Genomic DNA, 22,710 nt, shown 5'->3' with positions numbered 1-22,710 from the left:
TGGCAACAAGACCTCGACATTCGCGTTCAGCTCCTGAAAGGGCCCCCCCATTGCTGCCACCAAGACGAGAGTGTAAAATATTATTTGAAACCTATCTGCGTGACTTCACCGAAAGACTCAAAGAATATGAAATCCCGCAGGACACGACAACTTTTAAGTTGAGAATGTAAATGTCACCTGCGACATTGGCAACGAGACAAAGCCCGGCTGTACGCCAACGCAAGTGATGATAACTATGGTCGGTAAGGAAGGTCCACGCGGTCTAGTAACATACAGCAGCAGCACTGGCAAACTTGCACGGCTGAGCAAGCAGATAAGTGAACTTGACAAGCCAACGAACGCATGCCTTCCCCTTTCAAGGGTTCATGGTTCATTCTTGATTTGAAGCTTTCGTGACTGCAGGAATACATACTCTTTGGTTTATTTCGGTAAAGTCACGTAGGTAGAAAATAAAAAAAAATAATCACGACGTTTCGATCGCAACACAAGCGGTCGTCATCAGGCGGAAAAATATATATAATCCAGGAGTGGAACTGCAGTAGAACTGCTGGATTATATTCTCCGGATTGTAAGACGCTCCGGGAAGAAGGGCGCATCCCAAATAGGTGCCTGGGAGTCTGGAAGTCGATGCAAATCTGGTCACTTACCGACCGGATTATAAGACGCACCCCCCCAATGTGTAATACTTATTTTTACTACGGGTCCAGGTGTATGTGTCTTTATAGCCTCGGTTTGTGGGCTCATTGTCCCGAGTCTCCTCTGCGTGCAGTGTTCATGGCGCGGCGCGCTTTTTGACGGTGTGTTTAAGTGCACCGTGGAACACCATCTGATAAGGGTTTTTTTATAGTAATGGGTTTTACCCTTTTGACTGGCACAAAAAACTGACACCTTTATTCAAGGCATTATGTTTGCAATAACCACAACACAAGCAGTCAAAATGCAAACAAAAGAGACAACTCTGATAATAATATGCACTGTCCTTGAAATTGATTGGTCCACACCCGAGACGGCTTTTCTTAGAGCCTAGTCTCCACTGGTGTTGGACCAGAAGACGCCAAAAGGCGTACAACTCAAAAACAGCGCACTATCAGAGTATTGAGGGCTCGGGGTGAGCATTTACATTATGAGACCTCCTTTGCCAGTAACAAGATATAGTAATAGGTTTTACCCTTTTAACTGGCACAACAAAAACTGACACCTTTATTCAATGCATCATGTTTGCAATAACCACAACACAAAGCAGTCAAAATGCCTTTTGGCGTCTTCTGGTCCAACACCAGTGGAGACTAGGCTCTAAGAAAAGCCGTCTCGGGTGTGGACCAATCGAATTCAAGGACAGTGCATATTATTATCAGAGTTGTCTCTTTTGTTTGCATTTTGACTGCTTGTGTTGTGGTTATTGCAAACATGATGCCTTGAATAAAGGTGTCAGTTTTTTTGTGCCAGTTAAAAGGGTAAAACCTATTACTATATCTTGTTACTGGCAAAGGAGGTCTCATAATGTAAAAGGGGTTTTTTCTTCATTTTAAATCAGGCTACGTAAGTATTTTTTGAATCCCCTTTATATAATTAGAGCTACAGTCTGGTCTCCTATAACACGGTCATTGCTTCCCTGAAGAACACCGCGTTATGTAAAAATCGCGTTATAATAAATAATATGTAACGTAGGGGGTGAAGCACAGTCCGCGATAACGCGTGAGACGCATAACGCAGGGCTGAACAAAGACCCGAGGCGCGTGGGTGGCATCTCGAAGCATCCAGCAGCATCCCAGTGCCTCGTGCGATGCTACGCCGAGGCAGCCGTACGACCGCTTACTCCGACTCGCGCGACGCAGTTCCGTTCGCTCGATCGCGTTATATCCAATTCGCATCCGCGTTATAAAAACACGTGCTCCCTAATTACATTCATCATCGTGTCCCCTAATTACATTCATCATCGTGTCATATCCAATTGGCGTTATAGGAGAACAGACTTATTATATTGTGTAACTTAGATTATATCGATGTAATAATGTTATTTGTGAAGCGCTCCGTGTCGACTGTGTTAAACAATTATGCGAGTTCACCCAGGAAGGCGTCTCGCGACTTTCTCGGAACTCCTGCCAAGGTTTTGCAGTAGGCGGTGTGGCGGGGAAGCGATGATTCATAATCGAGGTTTTTTGGGTTGGATCCCGTAAATATATAAATGTGTCATTAAACCCGACACAGACAATCTGTAAGGTTTGTTACGTAAACAAAACATGCCAATTAGTTACTAGTTCAGCGCACCGGGGTGTTGGAGAGCAAACCCACAACATTTACAATTCGAGTGCGACGTTTCGCCGATAATTGATGCAGTTTGCCGACGGTACAGAAAGGCGGATTCTAGCGGGTGACGTCACTGGAGTCCACCGTGACGCAGACGGGCGCGTGGTAATGTTTACTGCACGCGCAGTATTAACCAGGGCTGCCGCTTTTTGGCTTGAGCCGTGAACCTCCGCAACACGTGGCGAACCCGCCGCCGCGACGTCACTCGCTCCACGCGCCATCGTCCTGGATGATACAGAGAGAGGGGTTGCGCTGAGTTTTATCATCCGGAGAATATTGTAATAGTTTACCAAGACCCCAACCACGGCAGGAGTAAAGAGGTGTGTGGTTGGTTGGTTGGTGTGTGCATCTCGAGTAACGTCTCTTGAACGTTCCTTCCCGCGGTAAGTGTACGGGCGAGGAGCGTGGGAAGGATGCAACACGAGGGCATGGGGGGGGGAGGGCAGTGGCTTGCGTCTCCGAGGGAGAAAGTTTCTGAAATGGGGGAAATGTTTCAGCACGGTCAAGGGTAGAATCCGGAATAATTGGCATTGGCGTGGTGGTTACCTCCTCCTCCGCGTTGTGGAATGTCTTCAATGCCTTCCTTTCATGCGAGACGTTAAACAAAAAACCTTTTGAGCCCGTAAACAAATCGCCATGCGCGCAAATTCCGCTGATGCGGGTGCTCGACTGTGGCGCAATTTTTCTTCACGCGACGAGGAGAAGCACCGCGTGATGAGGATGATGAACCGGCCGGGGAGGGCAACAGGAGGTTGGGTTGGTAAATAAATATTTTGTTTAAACTCATTTTTTTTAAACCACAAACCCCCGCTGGAGGTTGACGTTGGCGTGCCGAACGTTTCGCTGTGATGACAACACCGACCAGCAGCGGGACGCGATTTGGGGCAGATGGAGAAATTTCGACTGCATTCGCGTTAACTGCTCCAACAGGTTCGAGAGTTGGAGCGAAGTTGTGTGTGTCTGTGTGGTGAGTGTTGGGGTCTGCGTGTGGTGAGTGTTGGGGTGGGTGTGTGGTGAGTGTTGGGGTCTGTGTGTGGTGAGTGTTGGGGTGTATGTGTGGTGAGTGTTGGGGTGTATGTGTGGTGAGTGTTGGGGTGGGTGGGTGGTGAGTGTTTGGGTGTGTGTGGTGAGTGTTGGGGTGTGTGTGGTGAGTGTTGGGGTGTGTGTGGTGAGTGTTGGGGTGGGTGGGTGGGGAGTGTTGGGGTGTGTGTGGTGAGTGTTGGGGTGTATGTGTGGTGAGTGTTGGATGGGTGTGTGGTGAGTGTTGGGGCGTGTGTGGTGAGTGTTTGGGTGTGTGTGGTGAGTGTTGGGGTGTATGTGTGGTGAGTGTTGGGGTGTGTGTGGTGAGTGTTGGGGTGGGTGGGTGGTGAGTGTTGGGGTGGGTGTGGTGAGTGTTGGGTGGGTGGTGAGTGTTGGGGTGTGTGTGGTGAGTGTTGGGGTGGGTGGGTGGTGAGTGTTGGGGTGTGTGTGGTGAGTGTTGGGGTGTGTGGTGAGTGTTGAGGTGTGTGTGGTGAGTGTTGGGGTGTGTGTGGTGAGTGTTGGGGTGTGTGTGGTGAGTGTTGGGGTGTGTGTGGTGAGTGTTGAGGTGTGTGTGGTGAGTGTTGGGGTGTGTGTGGTGAGTGTTGGGGTGTGTGTGGTGAGTGTTGGGGTGTGTGTGGCGAGTGTTGGGGTGTGTGTGGTGAGTGTTGGGGTGGGTGGGTGGTGAGTCTTGGGGTGGGTGGTGAGTGTTGGGGTGTGTGTGGTGAGTGTTGGGGTGGGTGGGTGGTGAATGTTGGGGTGGGTGGTGAGTGTTGGGGTGTGTGTGGTGAGTGTTGGGGTGGGTGGGTGGTGAGTGTTGGGGGGTGTGTGTGGTGAGTGTTGGGGTGTGTGTGGTGAGTGTTGGGGTGTGTGGTGAGTGTTGGGGTGTGTGTGGTGGGTGGTCAGTGTTTGGGTGTGTGTGGTGAGTGTTGGAGTGGGTGGGTGTGCTGAGTATTGGGGTGTGTGGCGAGTGTTAAAGTGGGTGGGTGTTGAGTGTTGGGGTGTGTGTGGTGAGTGTTGGAGTGGGTGGTGAGTGTTGGGGTGGGTGGTGAGTGTTGTAGTGGGTGGGTGGTGAGTGTTGGGGTGTGTGTGGTGAGTGTTGGGGTGGGTGGTGAGTGTTGTAGTGGGTGGGTGGTGAGTGTTGGGGTGTGTGTGGTGAGTGTTGGGGTGGGTGGGTGGTGAGTGTTGGGGTGGGTGGGTGGTGAGTGTTGGGGTGTGGGTGGTGAGTGTTGGGGTGTGTGTGGTGAGTGTTGGGGTGGGTGGTGAGTGTTGGGGTGGGTGGGTAGTGAGTGTTGGGGTTTGTGTGGTGAGTGTTGGGGTGTTGGGGTGGGTGGGTGATGAGTGTTGGGGGTGGGTGGTGAGTGTTGGGGTGGGTGGGTGGTGAGTGTTGGGGTGTGTGTGGTGAGTGTTGGGGTGGGTGGGTGGTGAGTGATGGGGTGGGTGGGTGGTGAGTGATGGGGTGGGTGGTGAGTGTTGGGGTGGGTGGGTGATGAGTGTTGGGGGTGGGTGGTGAGTGTTGGGGTGGGTGGTGAGTGTTGGGGTGGGTGGGTGGTGAGTGTTGAGGTGGGTGGGTGGTAAGTGTTGGGGTGGGTGGGTGGTGAGTGATGGGGTGGGTGGTGAGTGTTGGGGTGGGTGGGTGGTGAGTGTTGGGGTGGGTGGTGAGTGTTGGAGTGGGTGGGTGTGCTGAGTGTTGGGGTGTGTGGCGAGTGTTAAAGTGGGTGGGTGGTGAGTGTTTGGGTGTGTGTGGTGAGTGTTGGAGTGGGTGGGTGTGATGAGTATTGGGGTGGGTGTGCTGAGTATTGGGGTGTGTGGCGAGTGTTAAAGTGGGTGGGTGGTGAGTGTTTGGGTGTGTGTGGTGAGTGTTGGGGTGGGTGGGTGTTGAGTGTTGGGGTGTGTGTGGTGAATGTTGGGGTGTGTGTGTGGTGAGTGTTGGGGTGGGTGTGTGGTGAGTGTTGGGGTGGGTGTGTGGTGAGTGTTGGGGTGGGTGTGTGGTGAGTGTTGGGGTGGGTGTGTGGTGAGTGTTGGAGTGTGTGTGGTGAGTGTTGGGGTGTGTGTGATGAGTGTTTGGGTGTGTGTGGTGAGTGTTGGGGTGGGTGTGTGGTGAGTGTTGGGGTGTGTGTGGTGAGTGTTGGGGTGTATGTGGTGAGTGTTTGGGTGTGTGTGGTGAGTGTTGGAGTGGGTGGGATTACGTCCGGCTCCGGTTGATGGGCGGGGGCAAGCAAAAACCCCCTTCGGTTGGAATTGACACGGGCACCCAGGACGCATCATCCGGTCCCTCGACAGAGGGGAGCTCTCTGCAACTTGCTACCCAGCCGCCGACTTGGCAAGGGACGGAATTCTCACGGAGCGCCGCTGTGAGACGCCACGAGCGATGTCCGTGACGCCTCAAGAGAAACTATCGGCGTCTTCTCTGGAGGAGAGTCACATCGTGAACTTTGATAACCATCGCCTGTACTGCCGCTACTACAGCCCGGCAAACCAGCAGCAGCCCAGGTGAGTGTGGATTGCAAATTACACATGGCAGTGATGGTTAAAAGCGTTCTTGGATGTCTGTGCTGTATTCTCCGGATTATAAGTTGCGTGCCCTCCCACAGAAGTTGAGGCTGCGTCTTATAATCCGGAGAACGCGGTCATTCCTATCTGTGCCGTTGTGTTGCTCTTGTTGACACAAACTAAATTATACCCCAATTTACCGATTAAACTACCGCCCTAAGTGGCCTATTCTGGCATGTGGTACGTTACCTTATGAAAGCTACACTTTGAAAGATAATGTACGGCCCATTATGTTGGACCTGTTGGTGGCTTGGTCGTTTAAGAACGCGTCGGGCAGGCTGATCGATGCGAGACCGTCGGCTGTCCTTCACCACTGATGGCCCTGCGTCGTTCGGTTTGTATGCACGTTTGTTGAACTTCTAGCGCACCGTACGTAGCCAGCCGTGCACATCGGAGGCGCTGGGGAAAGGACAACAAACTAAACACAAGAAGAAGAAGCGGTTTTAAAGAAATGGGCTTTCAATCTAAGAAATGAGTTTTCACTCGAGGTTCGCAGTGCGAGAAGCACTGAGTACACGGTTCTTTGGTCGTCTTCGAAGCGAGTCACTCGACTCAAGTTGTGTCATCACCGCACAGCTACAGCCTGTAACGGCAACCACGCTTTCAGAAACATTCTAAAGGTGCTGTAATTTGACACGCGGTCAATTACTCCCGCTCACTCTTTTTTGTTTTACAAAGCAATACTTTTCAGGTTTTTTATTTATTCATTAGGTATTAGCCCCTGTGAGCCATGAGGCTCTTGACTCGGGTGCAACCGCAACAACCAAAAAACATGAACAACGAAACATTTAAAGTGACGACGCCCAACAGAAACATCCAGGAAAAACCAGCAAGATCTTCCAGAAAAAAAAAACACCGCATATAACAACGCTGCGTGCAGACATCCCAGTGGGATGCAAGTCAATTTTGGAATGGGCAATAGCTGCATTTGAAATGCGTACTTTCTCTTCTTGTGAACTTTAGATATTATCATTACTTGCCAGTACTGAATGAACGTCATTGTGTTCGCATTGTGTTTGCGTCAGCTCCCAGAGATGTTCCATTGACTCGCAACGCGATCGCTTTCCGCTTAGTAACACGCGAAAGTGGCCTCACTCCGTCATTCTGTATTCTGCCCACTCATTCGGCTCCCACGCGCGTTGTGCGTCGTCTTGCACGTAATAACAATAATTTAGATTTCACAGAGCGCGCTTAAACTAATCGTTCTCATGGCAACTCAGTTGCTGAATTAATTCGACGCGGCAAATGCGGACAGCGCAGCCAAAGCAGCGGCGAGCGTCTACGCAGTGGCATTATTTTCTCTTGGAAATAAAATAAACAATAATAATTCGGTGTTGGACGCAGTGATGATGAGATGCGAGAGCTTTGACAGCCGAGACTGGTTAGAGCGGTGATTCTTCTTCTTCTTAATCTGGGGGTGCACGCTGCAGCCCCTCGGGGTGCGAGACACGGCCAGACTTTTTTTTCTGGAAGGCAAATCATCTGAAACACAAATTAAGCATGGCCACATAAGTACCTCTGCTATCCTCTTTGGTTCTTTCGGTAAAGTCACGTAGTTATAAATGAAATAAAACAAATAACGACGTTTCGATTGCAACCTTCAGCGGGTGGGAACATCCACAGCAAGAACAAATTGCTGAAGTGGTTGTTCCCACCTGATGAAGATTGCGTGTGTTGCAATCGAAACGTCGTGATTTGTTTTATTTTATTTTATTTCTACCCACGTGACTTTACCGAAAGAAGCAAAGAGTGTGGATTCCTGTAGTCACGAAAGCTTCAAATCAAGATTGTACCACTAGTTTGTTTCATCAAACCTTTTCCATTTATGAACAGTAAATGTTAAGAACCACTGAAGTAGCACCTTCGTCAAAGGAATGAAACCATTGTCGAGTCCGTACCTGTGCCGTACACGTGTCATGTTAGGAAAGTTTCACTTGCTAGTGTTTTTTTATTGCAAGTTTTTGGAGGGTCACTCGGAATGTCTCGCGCCTTCACCAGGGCTGTGGGAGTTTTGACAACATTGGCAACGCAGTAGAACACCGGTGTTGTTTCTGTCTTTTTTGTTGTTAAATTCCTTCGCCTTTTATCAGACGACGCAGTTCCGTAAACCGGAATAACCACCTCTGAATTCCTCAAGGACTTAAGCCCTGGTTAATGGCACACGATCCCTTCATGCGACTTGGGAATTCTCCGCACATCAACAGCTGTTTGGCCACTCTGTGAGTGGCAAACCATTTGAGACGGTGTGTTTCCTAGCCCAACGGTAAGTGATAGAGGAAATTAATTAAGCCCATCATTGGCCACCCTTTACATGCAGGCATCCGTGAATATTTTTCTTAAGATATCGCGAGCGAGAGCTGCTCGATGGCCCCTGTAGCCGAATGCGTTACCCTCCAGCATCATCACCATCGGCAACGGGATGATCAACAACACTGCCTTGTGGACAAATACATATATACACACACTTGGCAACAACACTGTGGAGCGTCTTCGTTAAAAACCAAGAGATAGAGACAAGGGTGGGAAGAAGCCTACGACATATACAATAGAGGGTTGCCTTCCACCTGTCCTGATTTTCAAAGAATCGTCCTCTTATTGAGGGCAGCTGCTGTCCTGGGAAACCTGAAAGTCTCCTGTGCTTGTCCAGGTGTCCCGTGTACTCTCGTTAGCGGTGCCTTTAGCCATTTATCTCTGCTCCAAGGCACCAGAGCAGCTTTCTTTCTGTAAAAAAAAAAACCCAACACCAAGTGAGAAATTAGGCTCCGCTTGAAGCACAATGTGCTTGCCACAAATGAACCACACCATACTTCGATGATTTCGTCAAGAAGCATAAACCATCACGCGAACTCCGATCATCCTCACAGCGACTTTGTTCGATGGTTTGCTATGGGTAGCCATCGCGCGCTTTCAGATGCGCTTCTGCGGCCGTCTGGAACGCTCTTCCTTCCGAAATTAGGAATCCACTGGAGCTGCGCACGTTTCTTTAAAAAAAAAATAGAATATTTTTTATTCCACATCCCTCCCTCACATCGTAGCATTGCAACATCCTTTACATTCTGGACGGCATTACCAGTTGCATCGACGGTTTCAGGCAGGCACACCAGACTCATCAGAGCAGGCGGGGGTAGGAATTTTTTTGGGGGGCGGGTGGGGGGGTTGGCCAGGTCATTGCCATTCTGGCTTCAGGTATTTAAGACTGTTCTAAGGTAAATTGGGATATAATTTAGTTTGTGTCAACAAGAGCAACACAACGGCACAGATCAGAATGACCGCGTTCTCCAGTTCTCAGAGGGAGGGATCTGACCCCTTGGGAGTTGTGATTCCAAATCTGGGTCCATGTTTTGTTCGGGATTGGCCGATTCACTATTTGCTCCCATATCGCTAGGGTCTGAGGTCGTCCACTATTCGTCCTTGAGAGTAGAAGCCGGTACGCCTCAGATAGTTTGTGTCACGTCCCGAATCTGGAGGTATTTATAAAGCTGAGAATTTGGGAGGTTGTACCTGGGTCTAATAGATTGGAATGTGTCAATGTGGCCATTATCTGCCAGGAGGTTCCCCTACTCTATGAACCTGGGCCGCGTTCCAATCGGACCATCTGATTCGCTTGCGTTTCAACTCGCAGTGCCGGATTGGAGCTGCTATGTGATTGTAAATCATCTCGATTTAAAACGAATTTCTTCATAACTGTTTCATTGCGTTTAGTTTGCTGTCCTCCCGCATCCTCAATTAGCACGGTTGGCTACGTACGGTGCGAAACAAGTTCAACATGCATCCACACTTACAAGCCGTACGACTATTCCATGGTGGTGGTGGTGGTGGTGATGTTTTTTTGTGTACGTGGCAGGGCACTGGTGTTCGTGAGTCACGGGCTGGGCGAGCACTGTGGCCGCTATGACGAGGTGGCCCGGATGCTGGTGCAACACGGCGTGCTCGTGTTTGCCCACGACCACGGTGAGTTCCATGCGGGTGCCGTAGCTGCCCGGGCGTGTCGCTCGCCAGCGCAACCGCACCGGCGCCCATCACGGGCCGGAAGGGGCGCAAGCACCGGGCCCCAAAGGGGTTAGGATGCTGCAAGATATGGGGGAGGGGAGGGGTGGTGGTGGGGGGGGGGCATTATAATTTCTTGCACCAGGACCCGTGCCAACCACGCAGTGCCACCGAGTGCCTCCCATTCACAGTGGACGGATCGCTCGCGGAAGACGTGGAAGAGGTGTGGGAGGGGCGGGTGCCAGTGGACAGGGCCTCGTGTTCAGCGTTCATAAAGCGGCGTCTTCCGTGCCGAGGAGCTGTGGCCGAGGGGACAGGATGCGAGACGACTTTTAGTTTAACGCGCTAACTTGCGGCGCCGCACTTCTGGAAGAACCTCCCCCGAGGCATTGCGCGCGATCGGCTCCACCACTGCATTCAAAGTCAAAACACATCTCTTTGCACTTGCATGCATCAACTAACTCACAGCCACAACTTGCCGTTGTTATATTTCTGTACGTCTCAAACACCTATAAGCGGTATAGATTCGTCGCTCTCGGCCGTAAACGATCGTCTATTTTTTACGCTCACGAGTATTCACGTGACGGCGCCTTTGGGTGGCAGATTCATGCCACAAAATATGCGCCACGTGAAAATAACATTAACTTGACTAGTGACTGATACATTACATTGCGATTGTGTGTGGACTAACCCTCTCGGCTACAGCGTCCCCACTGAGCGACACCGGCTTAATGTCAACTGCACATTTAATGTACGATCGATGTAAACGTAATGATAATAATTATAATTTACAGCGGCCATCTGTCTAAGCACCGCCGGATGAAGGCCTGTCCATGCCACATCGACTGTGCTGTGTGGGGGGGGGGGGGAGTCGTTTGACCATACTTCACCACTCTGGTCAGTGCAGGACGGTGAATGGGGTGGCGAGGCCAGGGCCGGATCAGAGATCATTCGCCACCGCTGATGTTAACCTTGGCAAGGATTTGCACTTGGGTGAAACTAATCTGACCTCTTTTTTTTTTTACCAGGTAAGACCCACTGAGCTACGTAGCTCAACGAAGTTGGCTTATCACGTGAAAATTTATCGCAGCCAAATCATCTAAGACACATGGTAGTCGGGTTCGAGAGAGCAGTGTGCGAATCACTGCCCCACCACCACTCGACCAAGAAGTATGTATTACAAGGGAGTCTTGAGTGTCTCAAAGTAAGTCAATTGGCTTCCATCCTCCCTGTCTAACATTTAACTCTTGCCATCAGCCTTTCCCTTCCATGATCGGGCTCATCAGGGCATGTGGCACCAGTCCCTGATTTGTGGGAGTGCCTTTCTTGGCAGTGTGTGTGTAGAAGATTACAGTGTGGGATTGAAGATTATCTAAACATAGCAATGCCACGCACCATGCCAACTCTTACCCAACAGATCTTGTTCTGCAGTATTCCCTCACTGTCCAAAAGCCAACATGCAATGCACCCAAAGATATGGATGCTGACTTGAGTGATAATGCCTTGAAGTCATTGGGCACGACAACTCAACACGATCCTCAACAAGACAGCTCTGAAAGGGACATCAACTTCATTGTGGCCTTGTGCGAGGTTAAAAGGCAGTGCCTATGTGTGTCCATTTGCGCATTTGTCCATAATTTGCTTGCTCCTCCTGGGAACACTGGGACAGAGACCAAGAGACAGGCTTAGAAATGTGTACACGGCTTAATTACTCACTCTATTTTCGAGAACGCTACTTGGCTGGCTTGAAGTAGGGATTGTTAGCCTAAGGCACCACCACCAGAGTGTAAAGTAGGGCTTTCCATCAAAAACCCTATATTATTGTACCTTCTATTCCTATAATCCTCTGAACAGGTTTACGGAAATATTGGACGTAAACAATGTCGTGATGGATGTGGCGTGCCAAAGTAATTCCCGTAACAGTGTTCTCGACTGTTCCAGCTGGCATTGGAGGTTTTGTTGTTGTTGTTGCGCTGTGTCATTCTCCGATGCGATTTCGGGTCGCACCGCGTGTTGTTCCGCACGATGCCCGACGTTTCGCTCCACGTGCCGGGAACTTTCTGAGGAAGACGGGGCTTCCTTCCTTGATAACAGAGAAGTGCTTAAGAATCGCCACAGTGCCGGCCTGCAAGTGGGGTATTAGTTTGCCAGTAAGGGGTAATGATTGCTGGCAAATTTGGACCATGCCACCGGAACACAATGGCCTACTGGTTTCGATTGATGTCAGGGCCCCTTTAACGTCACCAGAAGCAAATGGCGCGTAGTATTTTGTCCTTTCCCCGCACCTCCGATGAGCACGGTTGGCTACGTGCGGTGCGAAAGAAGTTCAACGTTAATACATTTGTACGCTTAAGTACACGCGCGGTAAAAAAAAAAACCACGGTGGCTTTCTCGATTCGTAACTCGAACGTTTGTGACAAGCGACGAGCGCTCTCTGGCTGGGCCATCTCAGAGTCTGCATCTACTATATGTGTGTGTCTGATCGGGCGTATGCCTGTATAACAAGCAAATAAGACTCCAACATCCTCGTTGCCCCAAGATAGAATTATTTGTGGTTGTGGGCGAAGCTATGGCAGAAAATGCTGGCATTGGCTCAGTATACAGTGAGGGAAAAAAAGTATTTGATCCCCTGCTGATTTTGTACGTTTGCCCACTGACGAAGAAATGATCAGTCTATAATTTTAATGGTAGGTTTATTTGAACAGTGAGAGACAGAATAACAACAAAATCCAGAAAAACGCATGTCAAAAATGTTATAAATTGATTTGCATTTTAATGAGGGAAATAAGTATTTGACCCCTCTGCAAAACATGACTTAGTACTTGGTGGCAAAACCCTTGTTGGCAATCACAGAGGTCAGACGTTTTTTGTAGTTGGCCACCAGGTTTGCACACATCTCAGGAGGGATTTTGTCCCACTCCTCTTTGCAGATCTTCTCCAAGTCATTAAGGTTTCGAGGCTGACGTTTGGCAACTCGAACCTTCAGCTCCCTCCACAGATTTTCTATGGGATTAAGGTCTGGAGACTGGCTAGGCCACTCCAGGACCTTAATGTGCTTCTTCTTGAGCCACTCCTTTGTTGCCTTGGCCGTGTGTTTTGGGTCATTGTCATGTTGGAATACCCATCCACGACCCATTTTCAATGCCCTGGCTGAGGGAAGGAGGTTCTCACTCAAGATTTGACGGTGCATGGCCCCGTCCATCGTCCCTTTGATGCGGTGAAGTTGCCCTGTCCCCTTAGCAGAAAAACATCCCCAAAGCATAATGTTTCCACCTCCATTTTTGACGGTGGGGATGGTGTTCTTGGGGTCCTAGGCAGCATTCCTCCTCCTCCAAACACGGCGAGTTGAGTTGATACCAAAGAGCTTCATTTTGGTCTCATCTGACCGCAACACTTTCACCCAGTTGTCCTCTGAATCATTCAGATGTTCATTTGCAAACTTCAGACGGGCAGGGGGACCTTGCGGGCACTGCAGGATTTCAGCCCTTCACGGCGTAGTGTGTTACCAATTGTTTTCTTGGTGACTATGGTCTCAGCTGCCTTGATATCATTGACCAGATCCTCCCGTGTAGTTCTGGGCTGATTCCTCACCGTTCTCATGATCATTGCAACTCCACGAGATGAGATCTTGCATGGAGCCCCAGGCCGAGGGAGATTGACAGTTCTTTTGTGTTTCTTCCATTTGCGAATAATCGCACCAACTGTTGTCACCTTCTCACCAAGCTGCTTGGCAATGGTCTTGTAGCCCATTCCAGCCTTGTGTAGGTCTACAATCTTGTCCCTGACATCCTTGGAGAGCTCTTTGGTCTTGGCCATGGTGGAGAGTTTGGAATCTGATTGATTGCTTCTGTGGACAGGTGTCTTTTATACAGGTAACAAGCTGAAATTAGGAGCACTCCTTTTAAGAGTGTGCTCCTAATCTCAGCTCGTTACCTGTATAAAAGATACCTGGGAGCCAGAAATCTTTCTGATTTAGAGGGGGTAAAATACTTATTTCCCTCATTAAAATGCAAATCAATTTATAGCATTTTTGACATGCGTTTTTCTGGATTTTTGTTGTTGTTATTCTGTCTCTCACTGTTCAAATAAACCTACCATTAAAATTATAGACTGATCATTTATTTGTCAGTGGGCAAACGTACAAAATCAGCAGGGGATCAAATTATTTTTTCCCTCACTGTACTTCATTGCCAAGTTCACATGTCACCACAGTAGCAAGCGAGGTGTGCGGTCTGAACCTTTAGTAACCCCCTCCAAAAAAAAATCGAATTACCATAAAACGGATAATGAAGCTGGCTGGGTGGCTCGCTCTTGGGTGCAAACAGAATGGACGTGAACAGGCCTCATGAAATCAGAATATGTATAGGTTAATCCAACCCCCCCCCCCCCCCTTGCACGTCAAGGGCTCACAAGTGACGTCCTCTATTTAAGGAACGAAACAAAAGGATTTCTCCACAAATCTGGCTGTCCGCCTGATGAAGCTAGTTGTAATTACTGGTGAAACGTCGTACTCAGATTATAAAGGTTGTGGATTTTCTCTCCCAACACACCGGTGTGCTGTAATGGTGACGAATTGGCAACGTTCTGTTTACGTGACAAACCTTACTAATTTGGCTGTGTCGGTTGGTGGCGGGTTTAACGACACATTTGTGTATATATTTACACAATCTAACCCCCCAAAAAACTATATTATGGAGAATATTTGTACCTGGAGGAATCCGATGAGCTGTAAAGCTCTTTTTTTTCGCAGTGTGTCCAGTACGACGTAAACCGGACGTGAGTCCCACCTCAATGCTCATTTGAGCAGGAAAATTACTTCAATTTTCTTTTTACAAAGAGGTTGCCAATCACAAGTAAAGCGCACGGAGGTGGCCGCAGGTGGTTAAGGCATCCGTCCAGGACATCCCCTTACCCACAATTCCGTGTGGTGGCTCCAGGTAACTTAAACTCCCCCCTGCCCCCCCCCCCCCCCCCCCATCTGGGAGCCTCGACTGGGCAATCCACCCGGGTTTATTTTGGAACTCTGGAGACAAAGTTGGCCGGGGTGGGGGGGGGAGACACTCCTCCCGGCTCGTGTTTCCGTGACGGCTGTGCGTGGTGCTCGCCTGCAGCACCTGCCCCGTGTCAGCCAGTGCGGACGTCTCGAGGAGTCTTTGATGTGCAAGTTTCCCTCGCTCTGTGCGGCAGTGGTAGCGGATGCGTTCAAGAGAAATCAGGCGCGCTAAGCGAGACTGCACGAGGCAACTGTCGGCCGAGTAGCGTGCACAGCACACACACACACAATGTTGTATCACTGTATCTTTATGTGTATGTCATTCGGTGTATCTCTTGATGTATCTCTGTATGTATCTGTATGCATGTGCGTATCTTTGTATCTGTGTATCTCTCTATGTATCTCTGTATGTGTGCGTCTCTGTATCTTTACGTGTGTGAATCTGTATCTATGTATCTGTGTATGTATCTCGCTGTGTATCTGCGTGCATCTCTGTGTGAGACAGCTGCCCGCAGAGTAGAGCATGCAGTACACACACAATGTTGTATCTCGACATGTGTCTTTGTATCTCTGTGTCTATGTTTGTATCTCTGTATCTGTACCGAGTGCATTCCACACAACGTTGCTCCACGTCTGACAGCATCGCCGCGCATGAGTGAATTAAACCCGCATAGAGCGAATGTTTTGCTAGACATAGGCTTAACTGTGTATACGTGAAATCGCATAAAACTGAACCCGCGTAAAGTGAGGGACACCTGCATTTGTTTTGTGGGCCACTCTTAGGTAGACCCAGCCTTTAATGAGTATATTGTGCAGTGTGTAAACATCAGCACTCGGGAGATGAAGGAGATCAAGGTGCGTGCCACTCCTCAACACACACCACGCAAGAACGTTGCTCCCAGTCTAAATGATAAACACGTCAATCACGGAGAAATGAATCTGTTTTTTTTTGTACACACATTTTGTCGTGTTATCCTGCATTGGCAGTGTATGCGCGAGCACAAATCACTTAAACTGAACACATTCATCAACAAAACCGCACTAACATTAAAACATATATATACCAATAAAATGCATGACGTTTCAGGCAATGGCCCTTCATCATAGCAGTCTGCATGTGCCTGCTACGAAGAACCATCGTCTAAAACGTCTGCATCTGCTATAAAGTGGGGCCAATGCCCGAAACGTCGCCTGTCAAATATTTTTTTTTGTTCGACGAGTGCAGCGCTGCTATTGTTATCATCGCGACTCATTCGGTTTGTTTTAGGTTTTCTGTCCCGTTCGCGTGCGCCGCCTCTGACCGCGGTCTCGGTCCTCGCGTGTCGCTCCGCAGTTGGGCACGGGAGGAGCGAGGGCGAGCGAGTGTCCGAGGCTCGGCTCGGCGTCTACGTCCGCGACTGCCTTCAGCACGCGAGGCTCGCGAGGACGCGGCACCCGGAGCTGCCCTGCTTTCTGCTCGGCCACTCGATGGCAAGTCCCCACCACCCACCCGTATAGCCTGGACAGGCTTTTTGGGGGGCTGTTAGAGAGAGCAACGCGTCGGAAATCTGGCACGGCGGCACACGAGCAGAACCGCGACAACCTACGCCGTCGAACATCGTGGCAACGGGCGCTGGGTGGATCATTACGTCATCGCGCGGCTCCTTGGGAATTCCTGCATCCGGCAGCGGATGGATCGTGGGTTATGTTGACGATGACGATGGCGGTGATGATGAGCCGTGCTGTGTGGCGGTGGCGGCCGTGGTGAGCGGGGCGACCCGCTTGGCCATTCGTTCATCCAGCGGTGGATGGACCATGGCTGATATTAATCACGGTGGTGGCGGTGCTGATGAGCCGTGCTGTGTGGCGGCGAGCAGGGTGGCGCCGTGGCCGTCGCGGTTGCGAGCGAATGCCCAGACGACTTTGCGGGAGTCATCCTCATCTCCCCGCTCGTCACCCTGAGCCCGTCCGTCACGTCGCCCACGTTGGTGAGGGCTGGCGACTCTCGGCCGACCGCCACCTGGGGGCGGCCGCGGTGGCGAGACGTGAACTCCATAGGTGTTTTTTTGGGGGGGTTAGATCGCGTAAATATATAAATGTTGTGTCGTTAAACCCGCCGCCGCCCGACACAGCCAACTAGTAAGGTTTTTTCACGTAAACAGAACGTGCCAATGTGTTACTAGTACAGCAAAGCCCCACAACATTTTCAATCTGACTACGACGTTTTGCCAGTAATTACAACTAGCTTCAGGCGAAAGCCAGATTTGGCGGGTTTAACGATATTTACATATTTACGCCATCTAACCCAAAAAAACTTGTATTGTGGATGATATTGGTCGCAAAAGCCTACGTGTTAAACTGAGATGTTAACTACCTCGCCTGATATACAGGAGGTCGCGAGTTCAATCCCGACCCCGATGCGTTTATATTTGGAATTTGCGGATTCTCTCTTTCCCTGTGGTCACGTGGATTTTCCCACATTTATAATCGACACGCGTTCAAGAGTATTTGCCGTGTATAAATTTCCACGTGATTAGCCACTTTGTTGAGCTATAATTTGTGGCCAGGTTCGCTTCTGAAAAATATCTACGTAGCTCGGCGAGACTTAGCTGGTAAAATATAGATTTAAAAACATCGTTTTTCACGTGAACAACGTCTCTTTGGTCAATCCCTTGTTGTTACCCAAGCCAATGTCAAGTCTCTGTGTTGTCCTTCTATCTCATCTTCTCTTCCTCCAGTCTCCGTGTTCACACGCACAAAAAAAACCACAACTCTCCATATGATGTCTCCCCTCCTAACTCCGCACCACAAGGCCATAACCTACCTCCGTAATTATTTAGTCGAACTTTTTTTGTCTTAGCTGCACCGATCTCTAGTCATCGCTGGACAGGTATCTCTCGGTTTACGAAAAGGGATGCGTTCTACAATAAAAACGCGTGAAACAACATTTGCGTGAATCGGAATTGGCTTTTCCCATGGAATTTAATACTAAAAAAAAAATTCGGACAGTCATTCCAACTCCACTCATAACCTCAAAATATACACCACCTATATCACTTTTTTTACAATACAAAAAAAAATATTCAAACGATTGAACGATATCTTTTTTTAATATATACAAAAAATAATTAACCTGTTCAGGGAAGTCACAAAAAAATCTGCTGCTTTATCGGAATGCCCGGCGAGGCGATGTGGAGGTGTCGCTGCTGACACTGCACCGACGCCATTCTTAAAATCGGGTTTCATCAACAACAAAAAAAAACCGACACCGCCGCTTACTCCGACATACGCAGCAAAGTCACATTAAAATCAATCAAATAACAGAAATTAAAAAAAATATAGCGAGCAAAATCATAATCGCAATAACAAACTTTTTGTTTTCAAACAACGCTGTCCCGGTTGGATGGTAACGAGGTGGGCTCCGTGGTGGCTTCTCCGTTTGATGATTTCGTGGCGCGTGGCCGTGGCGAAATTCCGTTAACGCACAAATTCGATTTCGTTCATCGAAAAGCGTGCGCGATTTGCCACGTTCGTAAATTGAGGGGTACCTGCACTTTTCGACGTCATTGAATGTTATTTGTCGCCACGGTGACCCACGTCACTGCACCTCGCTTCGAGGTCTCACGTGGTCAAATAAAAATAAACTCGAGACTTGCCGACAACACTACTTCGTTCCCCACAGTTGTCTGGGAAATAAAATACGATTAAGTCTATTAAGTCCCACGTGTTTCACGTGGGTTTGTCCCAGCGAGCTTGCAGTAAACACTTGCCGCAGACATTCCTGGCCACTTTAGTTTATTTTTTTCCGCTCATACTTGCTCTTCGTTGAAAGCTCATACAGATATACGCTATATATTCGTCACTAATAACACTGCTCTGTAGAGGAAAAAAATATGTATACGTTAACACGCGACGTTTCAGGCAGTGGTCCTGTTTACGTAATCATGTGGTGACCGATGACGTGGATTGTATTATAATTCTGTGCAATTATCTTTGCTGTGTTTTTTTTTGTCCCAAGATGTATATGGCCCGAATTATGAATTACATGTGGCCTAGATGTCCTGTTGGCTCTGTGAACACAGCCTGGTTGAGCAGAGATTCCAACGAGGTAAGACGATTACTCTTTAAAACACATCCAACCCTTTTTTAATGCACTTTTATTGAACTTGTCCTATTGTCCGTTTGTATTCTTCCAGTCGGCCGAGGGCCACCGCCCAGCCATGCGGATTGTGGGAGTTTATCTGTCAAATACCTCAAACAAAACACGCCTGGCAGACGCGAGTACGGACTAACCCACCGGACTCCTTCCCCTGCACCCCCACCACAGGTGCAGGCGTACGAATACGACCCGCTCGTCCATCACGGCCGCCTGAGCGTGGCCATGGGGCTGGGCCTCTCGGAGACGTCGGCGCGCGTCCGTTGGCTCGTCCCGTCGGCCCGCTGGCCGTTCCTGCTGCTGCAGGGCGGTGCCGACCTCCTGTGCGACCCCGAGGGAGCCCGGCTCTTCTATGACCTCGCGCCCAGCCAGGACAAGACGCTCCGGGTACGACGGCCAGCGCGGGATACCTCGGCTCGGGCGAAATGCGGCTTTCTTAAAAGCGAAGTGTCCAAAGGTTTTTTTGGACGTCTTGTTGTTGACGATGGCATTTCACGTCCGCAGAACCTCATCCCCTCTCGTCCGCGCTCTCTCTCTCCCGTTCGCCGTCTCTTCTCCCGAACTGCTGCCGTAACCCCCGAATCCTCCATGCACGCATTACATCATTGTCCAATGCAGCGCGCTCCTCTACGAACCACCTCCACCAAATCCCTCCTCTCCAAACTCCAGACCATCCAAAAAATGCGACGGCTAGACGTCTCGGCGGCACCTGTAAACAAGACCACATCACCCCAATGTATTCCGGGTCTCTCCACTGGGACAGCTCGCTCAGAAAGACGACGATCCTGGAAAAAAACAAGTCAGGTGGCTACTCTGTTCCGGTGTGGGGTGCTACGTTTGCGTAATTGCCTATTTCCCTTTTCTTTGTTGCGATGTCACGTGCTAGTGGTACCAGGACGCCTATCACGTCCTCCACAAAGAGCTACCGGAGGTGAAGGAGGCCGTCCTGAAGGAAATTGAAAGCTGGGTGCTCGCTCGTCTGCCTTCCCTGCCTTCCTAGCTCGCTGCTGTGTGAGTGTACGTATGTATAATTTAACTCGCACCGTACGTAACCAACCACGCTAATCGGGAGGTTCTGGGGAAGGACAAACTAAAGACATAACGCAGTTCTAAAGACATTAGTTTTCATCCAGGTGATTTAAAAGTGCATAGCTCCAGTGGCTTATTAATATCGGAAGAAAAACGTTCCAGACGGCCGCAGAAGCACACCCATGCAGTGACCGTCTTCGTTCGATGGCCAGCCAAACATGGCGAGGGTGAACACAGCCCTTCTCTGTACAGCCGTTTGTAAGCAGGCCTGAGCCATGATGGATCAATTCTAAGAAACTCCACTTGGCTCATTTCTTGTCCTCGCATTGAAGGGACTCAGCCCCTCTACCCCCCACTCCCCAGCCCCATCCACTCCCCTCCTACAACCCATAACTGGTGGGAAACTAAATTGGGTTTTGCATACAATACTTAAAATTTACAATACTAGAGTTAGCTTATACAACCCTGAACTAACATGTATTATTTTAAGTTAATAAAGAAAAGATGGCAATGATCACTCAACTCCGTTTCTGGGTTGACTCTGCTGTGTCTGAACGCGGCCAACATGGGATAAAGGCCTTAACGGGTCCGTGTGGTAACCCCGACTCAGGCGGCTGCTTTGGGAATGCGGGCAGAGCCTCACACTTCAGCGCAGGAGGAAAGGCACAATGGCAAAGTTGCACTGCAGTGGGAAAAAAATACTACTGCCGTCACCTCCGATTGTAGCACGGTTGGCTACGTACGGTTGCGAAAGAAGTTCAACGTGCATACGTACATTAAGATTTGATTTTTCTTGGGGCCCGGATAGTGCAAGCAATGGGATTTGTTAGCAGCACAACAAAACAATGGATGGGAAACATGGGATTGAGGGGGACGGGGAGGTTTTTCGGGCTGCCGATGCAAGAACCACATTTTTTCAGGGCAGAGGAATTTCACAACACATCACAGCAACGTCGACATCACGGCACAGTACTTATGTAAGTTCTGGGGAGTTTACCGGTGGGTTTAAATGATACGTGCCACCCGAAGCCAATTAAGGGATAGTGATTATCGTATTACTCTGCCAGTGTCAACTACACCCACCAGTCTTCCCACATCCAAGCCCCGTGTGCCTGGCTTGCTCAACGCAGAAAATAAAAACTTGGCACATTTCCTCAATAAGGCATCTCTAAAAGGAAACAAATTTTTAACAGTGACGTCACAGTCACGTGTTAATGACGAATGTGCCGAGTTTACAAGGTAGTGCCTTTTCACCATTGCTGATAAATGTTTGTTACAATTAGAAAAGGACTGCGGTTTTAGTTTTAAATGTCCCATCTATGCCTACAATTCAGTAAATCGGCAATTAAACATAAACACTAAAACATGTTTTTTTGGGTCATTTTAATGACACATCTTATACGTATACATTACTCAATGTACTGAGTTTAAAATCGCTGGCGACTGTACAATAATAATGCTGGCTAGCACCGATGCTTTCAGTCAGTGAAAGTTAAATAAAATTAGACAAACTGCAGTACACACGTGCTTAGAGGTTGTGGAAAATTAGCGTGTGCTTAGCGAAGTGGTAGTAGTTATCACCAGAGTAACAAAATACTGCGTCACTTTAGTAATTCAGAGGAATTATTAATGTATCACTACACAAAATATTTGTATATCTCCATACAAAGACATAAATCACAGTGCCCCCGTGTTCAATCATTTAACATGCAGACGAGACAATTCACGCTCTCCACTGGGTTACTACCAGGGTCAACATCTCTCAGACCAACATATGAATGCACTTCTAAATCCATTCTAAATGCTGCTATAAACCCAAAACGCCTCAAAAATGATTTTGTTTCACATTCAAGGGTTTGGCTTGTAGTTATTGCTTATAAATCCCAAGTCGATTGTAAATAATTGGAATATTAGTACTGTATTAACTTGACCGTATATGATGTATACATAATACATTCACTTAGAAATGTACAAATTGGAAGGAAGATTTCATTGTGCTGGGCTTCCCCTCCAATGCTTTAAAAGGGGTTCCAATTTGTTAAGGAAATAAAATATGCTTGCAAACCAACCCCTTCGAAAGTCGTGTTCACAAAAAGCCACACAACTGAAATGGTATGTGAATGCTACGGTGTAGTATGTGTAGCATGTCAACTGCCCTTACTGATTTGAACATGTGAAACATATCGGCACCACTATTTCATTGAAGGGCAACATCTGGAAATGATAATACATTCATATGGCATGCAAATTATATTTAAGTACAAGAATTCTTGCCATGTATTTAAGTATTACAGCTTTTAACTGACATTTCACAATGGGTTACCATTGCTGTTATTCTGTAGATAGTTTTTCTCCAGGTAGATTTTTCTGACAAAGGTATGCACTTTATACAACTGCATTGCAATAGCAAACTGCATCTAAAATACACCACAATCCACTGAAAATGGCACCTCTTATAAATAAGTAGGAATCCATTCATCAAATATCCATATATAAAAGTGCTCGCCTCTTGAAGTCCATCTGGCCCGTCTCAAGACAGACATACAAAAGAAAACTATCGAGATAACCAGATGACTTCGGTACATTCAAATGCCCAATATACTCAATCCATGGCAGTTTATACCGAACGACATGCACAGGCTTTCAAATGATACCTTCTTAAATATAAATTGAAACGCCGGTTTTTTGC

The 22,710-nt window shown here is 48.6% G+C and overlaps 1 protein-coding gene across 4 annotated transcripts; it reads left to right on the top strand.

The window, feature by feature from the left end:
- Positions 1-2,459: 2,459 nt before the first annotated feature.
- Positions 2,460-20,543, top strand: LOC116951223 (monoglyceride lipase-like). 4 transcript variants are annotated; one of them, XM_032969713.2, is made up of 8 exons: positions 2,460-2,690; positions 5,608-5,817; positions 9,722-9,828; positions 16,191-16,327; positions 16,714-16,824; positions 18,855-18,944; positions 19,164-19,379; positions 19,879-20,543. In XM_032969713.2, the coding sequence occupies exons 2-8, from the start codon at positions 5,696-5,698 to the stop codon at positions 19,990-19,992; spliced, it is 897 nt and encodes a 298-aa protein (XP_032825604.1). In that variant the 5' UTR covers positions 2,460-2,690; positions 5,608-5,695; the 3' UTR covers positions 19,993-20,543. The 4 variants fall into 4 exon arrangements, with proteins under 4 accessions (XP_032825604.1, XP_075929614.1, XP_032825602.1 ...); XM_076073499.1 differs by having other exon boundaries at positions 5,583-5,817; XM_032969711.2 differs by lacking the exon at positions 2,460-2,690 and adding an exon at positions 2,779-3,237 and having other exon boundaries at positions 5,583-5,817.
- The last annotated feature ends 2,167 nt before the right edge of the window (positions 20,544-22,710 follow it).

This window comes from Petromyzon marinus, chromosome 42 (assembly GCF_048934315.1).
Source record: "Petromyzon marinus isolate PM22_M1 ecotype Great Lakes invasive population chromosome 42, UKy_Petmar_22M1.pri1.0, whole genome shotgun sequence".
Taxonomy (NCBI): domain Eukaryota; kingdom Metazoa; phylum Chordata; class Hyperoartia; order Petromyzontiformes; family Petromyzontidae; genus Petromyzon; species Petromyzon marinus.
This window is presented reverse-complemented; position numbering and strand designations above follow the sequence as displayed.

What these genes read in the sequence shown, in the direction of transcription:
- LOC116951223 (XM_032969711.2), top strand. Translation starts at nt 3,156, where the DNA reads ATGACAACACCGACCAGCAGCGGGACGCGATTTGGGGCAGATGGAGAA. An exon ending in CGCGTTAACTGCTCCAACAG is followed by an intron (nt 3,238 to 5,582) that starts GTTCGAGAGTTG and finishes ACGGGCACCCAG; the next exon opens with GACGCATCATCCGGTCCCTC. An exon ending in TGAGCAGAGATTCCAACGAG is followed by an intron (nt 18,945 to 19,163) that starts GTAAGACGATTA and finishes CCCCCACCACAG; the next exon opens with GTGCAGGCGTACGAATACGA.